Source organism: Eriocheir sinensis, chromosome 56 (genome assembly GCF_024679095.1).
Source record: "Eriocheir sinensis breed Jianghai 21 chromosome 56, ASM2467909v1, whole genome shotgun sequence".
NCBI classification, from domain to species: Eukaryota; Metazoa; Arthropoda; class Malacostraca; order Decapoda; family Varunidae; genus Eriocheir; species Eriocheir sinensis.
Window position 1 is genome coordinate 10,832,596 of NC_066564.1, and position 19,690 is coordinate 10,852,285.

General features: G+C 44.1%; 1 protein-coding gene across 3 annotated transcripts in view; it reads left to right on the forward strand.

Moving 5' to 3' along the window:
• LOC126984303 (DNA repair protein RAD50-like) overlaps positions 1-19,690 on the forward strand; it is a 175,944-nt gene that overhangs the window by 63,686 nt on the left and 92,568 nt on the right. The window contains exons 15-16 of one of the 3 annotated variants that reach the window (XM_050837928.1): positions 8,756-8,890; positions 14,890-15,038. The exons of 1 other annotated variant lie outside the window; for it this stretch is intronic. In XM_050837928.1, coding sequence (XP_050693885.1) covers positions 8,756-8,890; positions 14,890-15,038 — 284 coding nt within the window. The remainder of the gene's footprint in view (positions 1-8,755; positions 8,891-14,889; positions 15,039-19,690) is intronic. One more of the 3 variants, XM_050837929.1, reaches the window with a different exon arrangement.

Below are 19,690 nucleotides of genomic sequence, written 5' to 3' on the forward strand. Positions count from 1 at the left end.
AGCGATTTTTATTTGTTAGCTTACCCTGACGGGAGAGAAAAAAATAGTTTTCTCGGTGTAACTTGGGAACTAATAGGCTTATGAGAATTTTGAGAATACCATAAGAATCCTCACTAAATTCGTCTTTGAAACATATATTCGGCTAAAAAAGTTGGCTCACAAAATTTCAAGCTAGCAAGTGGGGAAGAGTTAGTATTTCAGATTTATTGTCTACAATACTCTACACCAGTGGTTCTCAACCTTTTTACTACCACGCCCCCTCTAGGAGCTGCTCTTTCCCTCCACGCCCCCCTTGTATCTATAGACAAATTTCACTCCCAGATTTAAAAAGAAAAGAAAAATCCTTTTTGGTCCATTTACTAAGCATGAATTACATTAGTGAGATATTTGACACCACTGTTTTAATGCTACCAGATTTTGAATACATGGTTAGTGAGATATTTGGAACTGCTTCTTAGCTACCAGACCTTGAATACATGGTTAATGAGATATTTGACACTGCTTCTGCGCTACCAGATCTTGAATTTTTTTTTTTTTTACAACAAAGGAGGCAGCTCAAGGGCACACAAAAAAAGAAAACAATAATAAAAAAAGCCCGCTACTCGCTGCTCCTAAAAAAGAAACAAAAGAGGTGGCCGAAAGCAAGATCAAATACGGGAGGAGAGATGTCCTGATACTCTCCTCTTGAAAGAGTTCAAGTCGTAGGCAGGAGGAAATACAGATGAAGGAAGATTGTTCCAGAGTTTACCAGCGTGAGGGATGAAAGAGTGAAGATGCTGGTTAACTCTTGCATAAGGGGTTTGGACAGTATAGGGATGAGCATGAGTAGAAAGTCGTGTGCAGCGGGGCCGTGGGAAGGGGGGAGGCATGCAGTTAGCAAGTTCAGAAGAGTAGTCAGCGTGGAAATATCGATAGAAGATAGAAAGAGAGGCAACATCGAGGTGGAATTTAAGAGGTAGAAGACTATCAGTAGGAGGAGGAGAGCTGATGAGACGAAGAGCCTTAGACTCCACTCTATCCAGAAGGGTTGTGTGAGTAGAGCCCCCCCACTTGTGAGATGCATACTCCATACGAGGGCGGACAAGGCCCATGTATATGGACAGCATCTGTGCGGGGGTGAAGAACTGGCGGAGACGATACAGAACAACCAACCTCGAGGAAGCTGATTTAGCGAGAGAGATGTGAAGTTTCCAGTTGAGATTTTGAGTTAAGGATAGTATTATATATATATATATATATATATATATATATATATATATATATATATATATAGATATATATATATATATATATATATATATATATATATATACAGTAAAACCCGATTATCGGCGGATTATCCAAAACCGGATTATCCGAATTGAGCTGGATAATGCAATTAAATTTTTTTTATATACTAAAACGTTATAAAACATCAAAATAAATAAAAGTAACTACATATGTACTATATTAACACATTTAAAATTGATAAGAACAGTTAAAATGAATATGCTTTCTAATACGTATTGCGAAATAGCTTGTAACGAATAGATCAATGTATTAGACAAAAACATTAAACAAACTCTCAACAACACCACGTCCTCGCCCCAGCAAGGACGTAGGTGCGAACGAACAAACTACTGCACGACTACTCTCACACCGTACTCTCAAGACAACGACACAAACGACTCCTCTCCACTCCATGCCACATTCCCTTCCAACATACGAGTTCGCGATAATATGAGTCATCATACTGTGTCTCCACCTGCACGATGCACGATGTTTAGCGTGGCGTGTGTTTGTTTGGTTTCATTGTTTACATCGTCAGTCGGCGGCAGTCGCGTCACACACTTCACACTGGGCAGTCGATCGCTGCTTCTACCTGTGCCGACTTCACTTCTTTCTACATCACCATGCCGAAAGAAACCGGGAAAAGGAAGAAAGTCGATCAAACTGGCGGCGATCAAAATGGCGGCCATAAATCCGGATTATCCGAAAAATCGGCTTATCCGAAAGAGGCTTCCCCCCTTCCATTTCGGATAATCGGGGTTTACTGTATATATATATATATATATATATATATATATATATATATATATATATATATATATATATATATTTATATATATATATATATATATATATATATATATATATATATATATTATGAACATTATTGGTGCCAGCCAGAACTGAGCCTTGAGGAACTCCACTCTCTACTCTCCTCCAATTTGAATTCTCCTCCCTAATCACCATCCTCATTTCTCTTCCTCAGAGGTGGGCGCGGTACTGAAAAATCAGTAGTGCTGTTGCAGTACTGTGGTACAGGTAACTCTCGATTTACGCGAGTTTGGTTTACGCGTTTTTAAAATAACGCGGGGTCCAAAATCCAAATAAATGTTTAATTTACACGTTTTTTCCACTTATACGGAATATTTTATGGAGTGGCCACCAGATGTCTCACGCAACTGGACTCACACGGCACCGCGGCCACACAGCTGAGCTCAGTTCTTCCCACGCGCCACTTGAACAACAATACAGTACCCACGCTGCCACGCTACTTAACAATAAGGTGGGCAGGTACTGGTACCAGCTATACAGTACGTTACCGGTACCAGACTGCATCGGTACCGGTACCAATACTAGCCAGTCGCTCATGGTGTCTCTCATTTCTTCCTCACATGAGTGAGGCTGAGACTGAGTGCCTGAGTGGATATCTTGGAGATATGGGTATTCTCTCTCTCTCTCTCTCTCTCTCTCTCTCTCTCTCTCTCTCTCTCTCTCTCTCTCTCTCTCTCTCTCTCTCTCTCCACTGAATGAAGTGAATATTTATTTTTCGATAGAAACCTACCTCTTGTTTGATTTACATTGTTTTTGATTTACGCGACCTCTTCAAGGACACAATACTTGCATAAATCAAGACTTACTTGTACTTTCTCCGAAGTATTGCGGTTGCGTTAGTGCGGTTCAGCATTTTTCTTTCTCAGTGCGGTACACGGTGTGCGGTACTGCGGTAGCGGTAGTCAAAATAAAAAATACTTCAGTGCCTATCCTGGCTATCCAGACAAAGGAAATATGCTTAAAATAGTACAATGAAAAATCGTCCGGCACCACGGAAGGGTCTGGGGGTGAAATGGCCGGCACCGTGCGGGTTAAAGAAGACTCGCAGTGTAGTAGTTTAGTCTGTCTATTTAGTATTTAATTTTGAACAATAACTGAAAAGTCAGAATGATTGAATCACTGATTCTGATGACTGACACCGATTGACTGATTGAGTCTGATTTACTGTAAAAAACAAAAAATTCTGTGAGCATGCCGCGCTGCAAATGTCGTCTTCAGTAGTTTTCAAAGTACCGCAAAAAGTCCCGCATGAATTTTTAGTGTGGTTCGCGGCAGTGCAGTATTTTCAGAAATGTCGTGTTAGTGCGGTACTTGTTTTGTGATACGTTACTACCACACTACCGCACTAAGTACTGCACTTGCCCACCTCTGCTCTTCCCGTTAAGTAATCTTTCATCCACTCAATAAGCTTTCCGCCCATTCCTCCCCACTGCTGTAGTTTCCAGATTAACCTTTTGTGCAGAACCTTGTCAAAAGCTGTGTGTGTGTGTGAGTGTATTTACCTATTTGTATTTACCTATTTGTAGGCTACAGGGCCCAAGCTAAGCTCTAGAGTAGTAGAGAAGAGATCATCTCTATCCACCATCTCTATCTGTGTGTGTGTGTGTGTGTGTATGTGGGTGTATTTACCTAGTTGTATTTACCTAGTTGTGACATACAGGAAAAGAGCTACACTCGCGCTGTCCCGTCTCCATATCCTCTCTTATCCAACTTTTCCTTAACATCATGAATGATTCTTGCACAAACCACCTCCTCCTCCAGTCCATTCCATAGCTCAATGCTCCTGTTTGGGAAGCTAAACTTTTTCACATCTCGCCTACACGTGGTCGCCCTCAACTTCTTTCCATGTCCTCTCGTTTCTCTCTTGCTCCACACACACAGGTCCTCTCTGTCCAGATTCTCCACCCCGCTCACCACCCTGTACACCGCTATCAGGTCTCCTCTTTCTCTTCTTCTCTCCAGGGTTGTGAGCCCCATGCTATTGAGTCTCCTCTCGTAAGTCCGATCCCTAAGTTCCGGTACCATCTTAGTTGCCGCTCTCTGTACTCTTTCCAGCTTTCTTATGTTCTTCTTTTTGTGAGGAGACCAGACCACTGATGCATACTCCAACCTTGGCCTTATCATTGTAACTATTATTTTCTTCATCATCTCTTCGTCCAAATACACAAATGCCGTCCTTATGTTCCTCAGCAAATTCATAGTTTGTCCCGTTATCCTGTTGATGTGTTTGTCCAGTGACATGTTCTCTGAGATAGTCACTCCCAAATCTTTTTCTTCCACTCCTCTGCATATTATCTCACTTCCCATCTTATAATCATATTCACATCTTCTACCACTCCTACCAAACTATTTTTTTTAAATTTCCCAAGGTTGAACTCCATCTGCCATGTACCACTCCACTCCCATATTTTGTCCAGGTCCCTCTGCAATGCCTCACAGTCCTTCACATCATTGACTCGTCTCAATAGCTTTGCATCATCTGCAAACAAACTCACATAGCTGGTCACTCCGTCCACCATATCATTTATATAAACAGCAAACATTATTGGCGCCAGCACTGAACCTTGTGGGACCCCACTCCTCACAGGGCACCAGTTGGAAGCCTTGTCCCTGATTATTGTCCTCATTTCCCTGTTAGTTAGGAAGTCCTCCAGCCACTTAATCAGTCCATCACCCACTCCACCCCTATTTTTAATTTTCCAAATTAGTCTTCTGTGTGGTACTTTGTCGAATGCCTTTTTGAAATCCAGGTACACTCCATCCCCCCAGCCTTCTCTCTCTTGTATTAAATCTGTCACCCTTGAGTAATAACATAACAAGTTGGTGACACACGATCTCCCTCTCCTGAATCCAAACTGGCAATCCGAGATAATTCTCTCCCTTTCTAAAAAATCCGACCACCTGTTTTTAACTAGCCTCTCACATATTTTCGCAACCACACTAGTGAGTGATACCGGTCTGTAATTTAATGGGTCCTCTCTCTTTCCTCCTTTATAAATTGGTACTATGGTTGCTCTCTTCCAATCCTGTGGTACCCTTCCTTCACTCAGGGAGGCACTCATTATGGAGTGCAGTTTCTCTGCAAGTTGCTCACTACATTCTTTCAGGATCCACCCTGATACTTCATCCGGCCCTGTTGCCTTTCCTACATCCAGCTTGTTCAAGCTTTCCTTGACCTCCTGCACCGTTAACTGTATCTCCTGCATAACCCTTCCTCTTTCCTGGCCCGGTGGTTGTACAAATAAGTCTTCTTTTGTGAAGACTCTATGAAAGCTGTTGTTCATCACTTCTGCCATCTCTGCTGGGTCTTCTTATGTAGTTCCATCCATTTTCAGTTTATCGATTGTTTCTCTATTCTTTAATTTGCCGTTCACATGTCTATAAAACAATTTAGGTTGGTCTTTGCATTTGTCTATTATATCTTTTTCATATTTCCGTTTTTCTTCTCTTCTAATCTTTGTATATTCATTCCTTGCCTGTTTGAAATTGTTCCACACGTTGATTCTTCTTCGTCTCCTCCATCACTTCCAGGCTTCCTCCTTTCTTTTTCTAGCTGCCTCGCATCTTTTGTTAAACCACTCCTTTTTACCAACATCCTTTTTGGTTACCTTAGGGACATATCTGTTCTCGGCTTCTTTGTATAGCTTTAAAAACTCCTCCCACTTGTCTTGCACACTCCTGGCTTTGTACAGCCCACTCCAATTTGCATTCTCAAAAAAAGTTCTCATATTAACAAAGTCTGCCTTAGAGTAATTTCTTCTCCCTATTCTATGATACTCTTTTCGGTCAATCGTTCTCTTTTCTTTTACTTCAAATTCCACAATCGCATGGTCACTCTTAGCTATTGGGCAGTCTATTTTAATATTTTCTATTACTTCCGGTTCCTTGCTAAAAACCAGGTCTAATGTTGATGCCTCTCCTTCTTTCCCGGATCTAGTATGTTCCTTAATCCATTGCCTCAGCACATGTTCCATTGCCAGTTGCTGGAGTCTTCCTCCCCACGACTCTTCTGTTCCCTGTGTTTGCCAGTCCTGCCATTCTACCTCTTTGCAATTAAAATCACCCATTAAAATTATTCTCTCACTCTCTCTCAACATTCCATCCAGGCAACTCACTGTGTCTTGTATCATTACTTCATATTCTCGGCCCTTCCATGCATTGGTTCTTGGTGGCACACACCCTACTTCATACTGCCTCCTTCTTCCTTCAGCACCCACAATTTTCACTTTCAGTACCTCTGCCAAGCCTTCACCCTCACACCTTCTCCACCCTAGTGCCTTTCCTTACCATCAACATCACACCTCCTCCCTGTTTTCTCTTTCTGTCTCTCCTCCATATATTGTATGCACCTTCTCCAATCCCCACCACCTCAACCGAGTCGCACAACTTAGTTTCCGTCAGCCCCACAATATCAGGTTCTCTGTCTCTCAAATAGTCGTTAAACTCTATCCATGATGACACTATTCCATTGATATTCGTATATGACACTTTCCATCCTTCCTCCTTTCCTGTTAGAATTTTTCTCTCCTTCCTCTCGTCACCATGAACCACTTCCTCACTTTCATATCCATTACTCTCCAAAAAAACTCCTTCTCTTCTTCCGATCTCTTCTCATTTAACTCACGAACCTCACCTCTGAGTTCATTCAACTTGTCTCTCTCTTGTCAGATCTTTCCTCAGCCACATCATTTTGGCGTCTTCTTCTGCCGCTAGCTTCCAAGCTCCTGCCAGGGCCTCTTCTGCTTCGCTCTGTGCCTTGAATCTTATCCTAATTGGTCTATCTTTTTCTCCATTGTATTTTCCAATCCTATGACAGTCATCTATTTCTTTCACCAGGTCACTTCCCTCTTCTTGTACCCTCCGAACGATCTTCCTCGCTATATCTTTCAAGTTGTTTTCCCTCACAGATTTGTTTGGGGTCTTCTCCTCCTTGACCCCGAACACAATGACACTTTTTTCTCCACCGTGCCTCTTGCCAGTGCCTCATTTTCTTTGATTACCTTCACCACCTCAGCCATCCTCTCCTCCAACTGCTCCTCCACAATCTCCTGAAAGCTCTGTACATTCCCACTCTGCACCATCTCTCCACCATTATCAACTTTCTGTTCCAAATTCTTAACTCTTTGCTCCACTTCCACTTTTTCATCCCTTCGCTTCTCCTCCCACTTATTCCGCTCCTTATTCATCTTTTCCACCGAATCCACGTTTTCCTTTATCCCCTCGGAGCATTTTATCAGCTGAATGTTGAGTTCCTTCACTTCTGCTTCTAAATCACTTAGCCTTCTCTTGTTGTCCTCTCTCTCCCTTCTCAACTCACTCACCATCTTCATCACCACTTCAAAATCACTCTCCAACCCTTTCATTCTTCTCTGCAATAATCTATTTTGCAATTCACTGTTTTCCTCGAATGCAGAGAAATCAGCCGCCAGTTCTTGTTTACGTGATGGCGGCGTAAACAAATCCATCTCGGGCTCGGTACAGTTCTCAATGTTTATATTCCAGTATCCACTAATATATCACTTTCTCCTCCTCCCAACCTCTTTCCGGGGACAGCGCCAGTAATGCCCTCCCCCGTATATCACAGGTTAAAGGTAAAATAGGCAAACATTAAAAGCTAAAACGTTAAAAGTCAAGAAGTCAAAAAGTTAAAATAATTAAAATAATCCTTCGGGGCTCCGTCCTCCCGCGTCCTCCCAGCGCCAGCAGGGTAAAATAGATAAAAACGTTAAAAGTCTAAAAGTTAAAAGAAAACTAAAAAGCTAAAACCTAAAAAGTTAAAATCTCCCGGAGCTCCGTGCACCGCGTCCACACAGGCCGGCAGCTGGTTGTGTGTGTGTGTGTGTGTGTGTGTGTGTGTGTGTGTGTGTGTGTGTGTGTTCATTGTCTTTTAACATACCCCTTTGATCTATGCTGCGTTCCCCCAGAGGCACGTGGACCCCAGTTTGGACAACACTGCCCTGAACATTATTACCATTAATAGTTTTCACTAAAAAGTAAACATATACACACAATGATCTGCTTTTTCTACTCAATACAGACACTAAAAAGATTTCCCGTGTTTCCTAAAATTTCTACCTTTTTATATCAACGCCAAACACTATACAAGGAATTTTCGTAGTATTTTGTGTTTGGTTTGGGAGCTTACTAACTTGCTGTACTAGTCTGTGAATTTGACCCCTTGTGTCACAAAGTAACCAAGTTTCTGTACAAGAGCATTTGACATGTTACAGGAAAGGGAAGGCTGGGTAGGCTGTGTATATCTGGATTTGAATGAAAGCCTTTAATAAAGTTCTATATGTTAACTGCAACTGTGGATTTGCTGCACTTGACTTCAACCACATCTCTCTGCTGTGCAACTTTCTAATGCATTAGTCAACCGGAATACATGCTCTTTTGCTCCTTTCAGTGATAAACTCTGCAAATTTCTTCCATTATCTGTATTTCCCTGTAACAAGTCAGACTTTTGAAGAGGACAGTATCAAAATACCTTGAACTAAATTACATCTTGCTTTCTGTCTATGCTCTCTGCCTTGTATTATATGTAATGACATGATGCTTGCATTTTGTCTTTTTTTTTTTCCTCATGGAATATCTCTTACACTGTAATGAAAAAACAAATTTACTACTTTTCTTTTAGAGTTAAATTTTGTTGCAGCGTGAGAAAGCTGACTTGGCGAGCTCCATCACTGTCCTGAAGAGATTTCAAGAGAAACTTCGACAGAAAGATTGCTGTCCCTTGTGTCACAGGGATTTTATCACCAAAGATGAAGTGTCATTACTCATCGAAGAGGTTAGTTTTTTTCCTTAAATATTGAGTGAAATGAACCCTTTTTGTAGATGCTCTAGAAGGCCAAGCTGAGGATTTTTACATTGATGTTACTTCTTTAATGAATAAGGTTTACTCCTGAGGCAAAAGTATCATAACCTTGTGATGTAGGTGAACTATTTCAAGAGAAAGACTCTTAATCATATACTACAATAAAACATCATAAGTCAGCATAATTTGGGCAGCAGTCTTGCTAACTTAACGAGTTTGCATGCAAGTGTCCCCTATCCCTTCTTCAAGAAAATAATCTAAGCATTTACCATGTCTGCATAATTCAATTACAGGGAGGGCAGGGATTAACATTAAGGCTTGTAGTGTGTCAAGGCCAGTTTCTTAACCCGGTAGCAGCGGGGATCATGTTTCTTAATGGTCCCTCTAAGCGAGAAAAATGAGAAAAAATCACCCCTCTCACAAACCATTTCATAATACATATCAAAGCATTTGTGATCAGATTATGTATCATCTTTTTTGGGGGGTTTATATCATGGCACAAATTTGGCCTGTCGCTGCTACATGGTAAAGCCACAAATTTGGCCCGTCGCTGCTACACGGCAAAGCCACAAATTTGGCCCGTCGCTGCTACACGGTAAAGCCACAAATTTGGCCTGTCGCTGCTACACGGTAAAGCCACAAATTTGGCCTGTCGCTGCTACATGGTAAAGCCACAAATTTGGCCCGTCGCTGCTACCGGGTTAAGATCAACTGGAGAAGGCTGCCTGGAGTTGCTGTCCAATCAGCAATGAGCTTACCAAAGCATCCTGCCTGCCTCTAATAGTGGAAAAGGCTTATAATTGTTGCCTGGTGGAACAGGCTGGGGAATATAAAATACATGTACTTGCTCCCATCTATAAGTGAAGAGAGAATTTCAGGCAACGATTTTACTAGGACTGTCTTATTAAATGCAGCCTCTTTTTTCATGGTGAAAAATAAATAAAAAGGAAGTCTTCTTCAGCCAGATATTTCATCCTAAGATTCTTGTTCAGGATGCTGCAGTTAATGTCATCTTTAGAAAGCAATATTTCTACAAATGTAAATTTTGGCCATACAGTAAACCCTCCAGGAATCAAACTAATTAGGGGAAGACTTATCCAAAATAGCTGACAATCCAAAATATCCGTGGTTTAAAAAACGTGCATACCCAAGCAATGCTGATCCAGTGCTGACCAGTGGCTCTGATTAATTCCTGCATAAAATATTAAGACACCACAAGGGAGTTGGAGTAGAGCAGGGCCATTTAAATATAAATTTCTACAACTCTGGAGAACAGTGGGGCCTTGTTTGTAGCAATAATTGATTGAAAGTGTTGCTAGTTCTGAATCCACTAGTTTGGGGGCAAACTTGAAATAGTAAAAAATAAAAGCAGACTGGAACTTTTCATAAATTGACTTTGTTTTGCCATATTTAGCCTGCTTTTAAGAACTAAACTTACTTTGATATACAGTAACCTCCAGAGTTTAAATGCTTGAAGAATGTTACACTAAAATAGCGGCCCAATTACTTCACCTTTCAACCACATCCCCATAAATGCATTCTGCTTGGCTTAAAAAAAAAAAAAAAAAAAAAAAAAAAAATCATGGGTTATAGCTCCATACGGTGTCATGGTGTCCAAAACAGTAACAAAATCAGTAAATCACAGCATTCACCTAACTCTACCAACTATGTAAAATTCTTTGACTATTTGAATTCTAAAGTGGAGCACATCTTGACCCACTCTCCCTTCGCTGAAATCTCCATCCTAGGAGATTTCAATGTTCACCAGCTTTGGCTTTCATCCTCTTTCACTGACCATCCTGGTGAACAAGCCTACAACTTTGCTATCCTCAACGACCTAGAGCAGTTGGTCCAGCACCCTACACGTATTCCCGACCGTCTTGGAGATCGGCCCAACATTCTAGACCTCTTCCTTACCTCAAACCCTTCTGCTTATTCTGTCAAACTGTTCTCTCCGTTGGGCTCCTCCGATCACAATCTTATTTCTGCATCCTGTCCTATCGCTCCTGTACACCCTCTGGACCCACCGAGGAAGCGATGCTTCTGGCATTTTGCTTCAGCTCGGTGGGACGACCTGAGGATGTACTTTTCCGATTTCCCGTGGAATGATTATTGCTTCCAGGATAGAGACCCCTCTGTGTGTGCTCAGCGCATCACAGAGGTGATTGTCTCTGGAATGGAGGCATACATTCCTCGTTCTTTCTCTACTCCTCACGCTAAAAAGCCTTGGTTTAATCACGCTTGTTCTCGTGCTGTCAATGATAGAGAGGTAGCTCACAAAAGGTACCAGAGGCTTCAAACTAATGCTAATTATGAACTTTACATTTCTGCCCAAAATCGTGCCAAATCTATTCTCCGACTAACCAAAAATTCTTTCATTAATAGAAAATGTCAAAACCTTGCTTTCTCTAACTCTTCCCGTGACTTCTGGCATCTAGCCAAAAACATCTCCAACTTCACTTCTTCATCTTTCCCTCCACTCCTCAGTCCTGGCAACACTGCCGTCTCATCTATCTCTAAGGCTGAACTCTTCTCTCAAACTTTTCTAAATACTCCACTCTGGACGATTCTGGGCATATTCCTCCTACTCACCCCTCTGACTCCTTGATGCCTGTTATAAAGATTCTTCAAAATGATGTTTTCTATGCCCTCTCTGGCCTCAATCCTCAGAAGGCTTATGGACCTGATGGAGTGCCTCCTATTGTCCTTAAAAACTGTGCCTCCGTGCTGTCACCCTGCCTGGTCAAACTCTTTCGCCTCTGCCTGTCAACATCTACCTTTCCTTCTTGCTGGAAGTATGCCTTCATACAGCCTGTACCTAAGAAGGGTGACCGCTCCAATCCCTCAAACTACCGTCCTATTGCTTTACTTTCTTGTCTATCTAAAGCTTTTGAATCAATCCTTAACGGAAGATTCAAAAGCACCTTTCCACTTCTGACCTTCTATCTGATCGCCAGTATGGGTTCTGCAAGGGCGTTCTACTGGTGATCTCCTAGCCTTCTTAACTGACTCTTGGTCATCCTCTCTTAGCCGTTTCGGTGAAACTTTTGCTATTAGCTGGACATATCAAAAGCTTTTGATAGGGTCTGGCACAAATCTTGCTTTCTAAACTACCCTCCCGGTTTCTATCCTTCTCTCTGTACCTTTATCTCCAGTTTCCTTTCTGACCGTTCTATTTCTGCCGTGGTAGACGGTCACTGTTCTTCCTAAATCTATTAACAGTGGTGTCCCACAGGGTTCTGTTCTATCTCCCTCTTTTCTGTTGTTCATTGATGATCTTCTTTCCAAAACGAATTGTCCTATCCATTCCCTGCCGATGATTCCACTCTGCATTATTCAACTTCTTTTAATAGAAGACCCACCCTTCAGGAACTTAACGACTCAAGGCTGGAGGCTGCAGGCAGCTTAGCCTCAGACCTTACTATTATTTCCGATTGGGGCAGAACCTGGTGTCCTTCAACGCCTCAAAACACAGTTTCTCCACCTATCCACTCGACACAATCTTCCAAACAACTATCCCTATTCTTTGACAACACCCAGCTATCACCTTCCTCAACACTAAACATCCTCGGTCTATCCTTAACTCAAAATCTCAACTGGAAACTTCATCTCATCTCTTACTAAATCAGCTTCCTCGAGGCTGGGCGTTCTGTACCGTCTCCAGTTCTTCTCCCCACACAGTTGCTGTCCATATATAGGGGCCTTGTCCGCCCTCGTATGGAGTATGCATCTCATGTGTGTGGGGGTTCCACTCACACAGCTCTTCTGGACAGAGTGGAGGCACAGGCTCTGCGTCTCAGCCGCGCTGCTCCTCATACTGATCGTCTTCTACCTCTTACATTCCGCTGCTGTGTTGCCTCTCTTTCTATCTTCTATCGATATTTCCACGCTGACTGCTCTTCTGAACTTGCTAACTGCATGCCTCCCCCCTCCCCCCGCTGCACTCGACTTTCTACTCATGCTCATCCCTATACTGTCCAAACCCTTATGCAGAGTTAACCAGCATCTTCACTCTTTCATCCCTCACGCTGGTAAACTCTGGAACATTCTTCCTTCATCTGTATTTCCTCCTGCCTACTTGAACTCTTTCAAGAGGAGGTATCAGGACACCTCTCCTCCCGAAACTGACCTATCTTTCGCCACCTCTTTGGATTCTTTAGGAGCAGCAGTAGCGGGCTTTTTTTTTATTAATGTTTTCTTTTTGTATGCCCTTGAACTGTCTCCTTTGCTGTAAAAAAAAAAAAAAAAAAAAAAAAAATAAATTGTATTTTCTAGTATAAGAGGGACAGCACATCAGAGATCTTAAGATTTTGCAGGAATAACTGGTCGAAGCCAGGCAACAGCTTGTTTCCTGAGACTCTGCCCCCCCGCCCTCACCCTCTCTGTAGGGTAGCATGGGAGGTCACCTCCCGGCCCTATTAAATGTGTGGATATTTTCATTGTTTAGAATATTTTTAATCTCAAGAACAATAAAAAGATTAGAGTACAAATTGACTGGCAGTGCCCATAGTTTCAACAGTCTAGGCAGATAATAATCTTGCTGAACATCTCCAGTTTCCTTTCTGACCGTTCTATTTCTGCCGTGGTAGACGGTCACTGTTCTTCCTCTAAATCTATTAACAGTGGTGTCCCACAGGGTTCTGTTCTATCTCCCACTCTTTTTCTGTTGTTCATTGATGATCTTCTTTCCAAAACGAATTGTCCTATCCATTCCTACGCCGATGATTCCACTCTGCATTATTCAACTTCTTTTAATAGAAGACCCACCCTTCAGGAACTTAACGACTCAAGGCTGGAGGCTGCAGGCAGCAACCTCAGACCTTACTATTATTTCCAATTGGGGCAAGAACCTGGTGTCCTTCAACGCCTCAAAAACACAGTTTCTCCACCTATCCACTCGACACAATCTTCCAAACAACTATCCCCTATTCTTTGACAACACCCAGCTATCACCTTCCTCAACACTAAACATCCTCGGTCTATCCTTAACTCAAAATCTCAACTGAAACTTCATATCTCATCTCTTACTAAATCAGCTTCCTCGAGGCTGGGCGTTCTGTACCGTCTCGCCAGTTCTTCTCCCCACACAGTTGCTGTCCATATACAGGGCCTTGTCCGCCCTCGTATGGAGTATGCATCTCATGTGTGGGGTTCCACTCACAGCTCTTCTGGACAGAGTGGAGGCAAAGGCTCTTCGTCTCATCAGCTCTCCTCATACTGATAGTCTTCTACCTCTTAAATTCCCGCAATGTTGCCTCTCTTTCTATCTTCTATCGATATTTCCACGCTGACTGCTCTTCTGAACTTGCTAACTGCATGCCTCCCCCCTCAAGCCCCGCTGCACCTCGACTTTCTACTCATGCTCATCCCTATACTGTCCAAACCCCTTATGCAAGAGTTAACCAGCATCTTCACTCTTTCATCCCTCACGCTGGTAAACTCTGGAACATTCTTCCTTCATCTGTATTTCCTCCTGCCTACGACTTGAACTCTTTCAAGAGGAGGGTATCAGGACACCTCTCCTCCCGAAACTGACCTATCTTTCGGCCACCTCTTTGGATTCTTTTAGGAGCAGCAAGTAGCGGGCTTTTTTTATTAATGTTTACTTTTTTGTGCCCTTGAACTGTCTCCTTTGCTGTAAAAAAAAAAAAAAAAAAAAAAAAAAAATAAATTGTATTTTCTAGTATAAGAGGGACAGCACATCAGAGATCTTAAGATTTTGCAGGAATAACTGGTCGAAGCCAGGCGACAGCTTGTTTCCTGAGACTCTGCCCCCCCTCCCTCACCCTCTCTGTAGGGTAGCATGTGACTTCACCTCCAGGCCCTATTAAATGTGTGGATATTTTCATTGTTTAGAATATTTTTACTCTCAAGAACAATAAAAAGATTAGAGGACAAATTGACTGGCAGTGCCCATAGTTTCAACAGTCTAGGCAGATAATAATCTTGCTGAACATTGCTCCCATGACCAGCTGGAGGAGAAGGTGAGCAGGATCCCAGAGAAGCTGAAGGGAGTGGAGAAGAAGCTAGTGGACCAGGAACACCTCCATGACCAGATGATCCAGCTTCAGCCCCAGGTAGACCAGGCCAATGCTTCACGCACAGAGCTGGAGAAAATCAGGTGTGTACTCTGTTGATAATGCAGTAATTCCTCAAGTTTTGGAAATAAATGGAGAGAAGTCAAATCTAAAATTAGCAAAAAATCAAATTTTCATTGGGCAAAATAAAGTACAGGAAATTTCCTAGTGCCTTAAAGTAAATAGCTTTATGGACTCCAGTAATGGAAACAAATATAAATGTAACCAAGTTAAAATTGGCATGCACTACCATTTCTCTCATATGGTTCAAGAATATGGTACCTCACTAAATATCTAGGGACAAGGGTTAGTGCAGAGACAAAATGTAGAAAAATGCATACTAGAGAATGGGGAGACAGGAAGCAAGCATTATGGATTAGGAACCAGGCAAAGTACAGATACGTATGTTGTAATGAGAATGAGGAGACAGTACTAGTAAAAGGACCAAGCAGTTCGTAAGGTCAAAAATCCGACCGTCCCAGCATTTTCTATAATCAAGCAAGCAGTGCACCAAAAGTATTACAGAATATCCATTTAAACAAAATTTCTCCATCAAACATATAAGTTGTTGAAAATTTGCTTATTTTGCACATAATATTGTTTATAAATCACTAAGAGTTTGAATGCAATTTCCTAAAAATGTAACTTTTCAAATTTTGTGTTACATAACCAAAAAAATATTAGACCTGTAACATAGGTTAAGGTTTTGTATGGAAGAAAATGTAATACAGGCAGTCCTCAAGTTTTTGCGGGGTTCAGGACTGTGGCAGGTTTTAAGTCAAACTGGTCGTAAGTCAAAATTTTCGTTAAAAAATAAAAATAAATTTTATTCAAATGTCCGCTGAAGATAGAGTGGTGTTCCCGCACCTCCTGCCCTCCCTTCTTAACCTGCCTCTGTCCTTATGCGCTTGCCTTGCCCCAGCCATGCGTTTGGTTGACTCTTTAGCCACAAATGTTGGTTCCATTGGTATTCAGCCATGGGATTCAGCCCACGAATTCAGCCCACACGAATTCAGCCCACACGATTCAGCCGAATTCAGCCCACACGGGATTCAGCCCACGGGATCCTGCCCACGGAATTCAGCCCACACGAATTAAGCCCACACGGGATTCAGCCTGAATTCAGCCCACACGGATTCAGCCCACGGAATTCAGCCCTGCAGGATTCAGCCCACGGAATTCAGCCCACACGGGATTCAGCCCACGGAATTCAGCCCACACGGGATTCAGCCCACGCGGAATTCAGCCCACACGGGATTCAGCCCACGGAATTCAGCCCACACGGGATTCAGCCACGAATTCAGCCCACACGGATTCAACCCATGGAATTCAGCCCAGGATTCAGCCCACGGAATTCAGCCCACGCGGGTTCAGTCCACGGATTCAGCCCAAGGAATTCAGCCTGCGGATTCAGCCCACTGAATTCAGCCCACACGGGATTCAGCCCACTGAATTCAGCCCACGCGGGGTTCAGACCACAGGATTCAGCCGAATTCAGCCCACACGGGATTCAGCCCACGGAATTCAGCCCACGAGGTTCAGTCCACGGATTCAGCCCAAGGAATTCAGCCCACAGGATTCAGCCCACTGAATTCAGCCCACGATTCAGCCCACTGAATTCAGCCCACACGAGTTCAACCCATGGAATTCAGCCCACACGGAGTTCAGCCCACGGAATTCAGCCCACGCGGGATTCAACCCATGGAATTCAGCCCACACGGGATTCAGCCCACTGAATTCAGCCCACACGGGATTCAACCCATGGAATTCAGCCCACGGATTCAGCCACTGAATTCAGCCCACACGGATTCAGCCCACTGAATTCAGCCCACATCGGATTCAGCCCACTGAATTCAGCCCACGGATTCAGCCCACTGAATTCAGCCCACGAGTTCAGCCCACTGAATTCAGCCCACGGGATTCAGCCCACTGAATTCAGCCCACGAGATTCAGCCCACTGAATTCAGCCCACAGGATTCAGCCACTGAATTCAGCCCACGGATTCAGCCCACTGAATTCAGCCCACGGATTCAGCCCACTGAATTCAGCCCACAGGATTCAGCCCACTGAATTCAGCCCACACGGATTCAGCCCACTGAATTCAGCCCACGAGTTCAGCCACTGAATTCAGCCCACAGGATTCAGCCCACTGAATTCAGCCCACACAGGATTCAGCCCACACGGGATTCAGGCCACGGATTCAGCCACACGGGATTCAGCCCACACGGGACTTAACTCACGGGCCCACACTGTTGAGTTGAATAGGGTTTAATTGACATGGAACCCTTAGAAATATGACCATTTCTACTGAGCGGATTTTTAGAAAAGAAAAGTAAATAACTTAAAGCAATATTATTCTTTGACTATTCATTATTTTACAGTAGTTAGTGCTCTATTAAACCCAGCTTGCACCATATATATATATATATATATATATATATATATATATATATATATATATATATATATATATATATATATATATATATATATATATATATATATATATATATATATATATATATATATATATATATATATATATATATATATATATATATATATATATATATATATATATATATATATATATATATATATATATATATATATATATATATATATATATATATATATATATATATATATATATATATATATATATATATATATATATATATGAGTAAAGGTGGCGCTTGGGGCCTGCTTCGCCACAACTAAGGGATCGGGGCCTGCAGAGAACGGGAATGGCTGAGGAAACACGTTTTGGGTAGCTGGTTTATTGGCTCCCCCACAATGGCGACACGCCTAGACACACTGGTGAGTCCCTGCCTTCTCAGCACCTTGCAGCTCCGTCAGGGCGCCTACCGTCCCCATCCGCTCGTGGGGCTGCTGTGCTGGCGTCCTTCGTTCCTCAGGGCGCTCAGCGTAATCCAATGGGCCCTGGGAACTGCAGAACCGTGCGTAGAAGAGGTAGCTTAGCGGTGTGGCCAGCTCAGAGGCACTGGGTGGACTGACTCTGAGGCAGCCAGGCGGTGGAGACGTCAGCTTGGCCCTGGTTTGCTGAGGCCTACGTGGCAGGTCAGTGAGGAGGATGAAGCATGGCGGCTCGTCCCCGTGAACCACCATTCGGGTGCGGGTTCACTCGTGTCCGCGTAACACTGCCCCCTCCTGTGAAAGAAGTGGCGCCCTCGCCACGCCAATATTAAACAAGCAAAGACACATTTACACAGTGCAACCACACACTAGTTTTACATTCACGGTTAATCCTCCTCCTCAAGGAGAAAGTCGTCGAATCTCCGAGGCATCCTCCTCTGTCTCTGGGGCTGCGGCGCAGACCCCCCTCCGACAGGTGGGCTCTTGTCTATCGAGACCTCTTCCGCCTTGGGTGCCATATCGCCGTCGTCCGAAGATGGAGACACGTCCTCCCTCTCAGCATCGCAGTCCGCTCCCAGTGTGTGGTCCGGTAGGGTCATGATGTCGTCATCTCCATGTTCGGACGAGGTGTCGTCTGCCTCCTGCTCCGGACCCCAGGTGTACCGCCCTGGGGCGTGGTAGCGCCACAATTGGTCCACATGCACCACCTTTGGCCGGCCGCATGTCCCACGGCGAATCCGGTAAGTCACCTCAGATACCCGTTCGACGACAATGTAGGGGCCCTCCCAAGGACTCTGGAGCTTGGGCAAGAGACCCTTCCTCCTCCTTGGGTTGTGGAGCCACACCTGATCACCCTCTGCGTGACCAGTGACTCTGGAGCCACGGTCGTAGTGGCGTCTCATTGCCTCAGCGGCGAAGTGCAGGTTCTCCCGCACTTGGTGGTGAGTCTGCTAATCGTTCTTGTAAGGCCATGGCGTATGTTGTTCTTACTGTAGGTAATTCCTCATCCGGCGGATGACCAGTGACGAGGTCCACAGGGAGGCGGATTTCCCTCCCCAGCATGAAGCGGGCAGGCGTGTATGAGGTGGCCTTGTGCTCTGCGGAGCGATAGGCCATCAGCAGAAGCGGGAACTTCCTGTCCCACTCAGTCTGGCCATCCCTACAGAACGTTGCAAGCTCCTGAGCAAGGGTGCGGTTGATCCGTTCTACCATCCCGTCCGACTGCGGCCGCATAGGTGTAGTCCTAGTCTTCCTTGAGCCCAGAAGCTTGCAGCACTCTTGAAATACTCCTGCCTCAAACTTGCGGCCCTGGTCGGAATGGAGCTCTCCCGGAACGCCGAATCTCGAGAAGAACTGCTCGACCAGCACTTCGGCGATGGTGGTGGCTTCGTGGTTGGGCAGGGCGTACGCTTCAGGCCACTTCATGAAGTAGTCCATGGCAACACAGATAAAACAGTTGCCTGCAGCTGTTGTCGGGAGTGGTCCAACGATGTCAACTGCCATCCGCTCCATGGGAGCCCCCACCTGATACAGCTGCAGAGAGGCCCTGCTTCTACGTCCGGGACCCTTCTTGGCGCTGCAGGTGTCACAAGCCCGGCACCACTCCTCCACGTCCTGGCGCAACCCTGCCCAGTAAAATCGCTGCTGCAGTCTGCCGAGCGTCTTCTTCAAGCCCAAGTGTCCACTGGTGATGTTGTCGTGGGCTTCCTGCATCAGCCTCACCCGCATGACCTTCTGAACAACAGTCTGCCAAAACCGTATTCGCCCGTCTGGCATCAACCATCGCTTAAGCATCACTCCCCCGCCCAGGGCAAGGGTG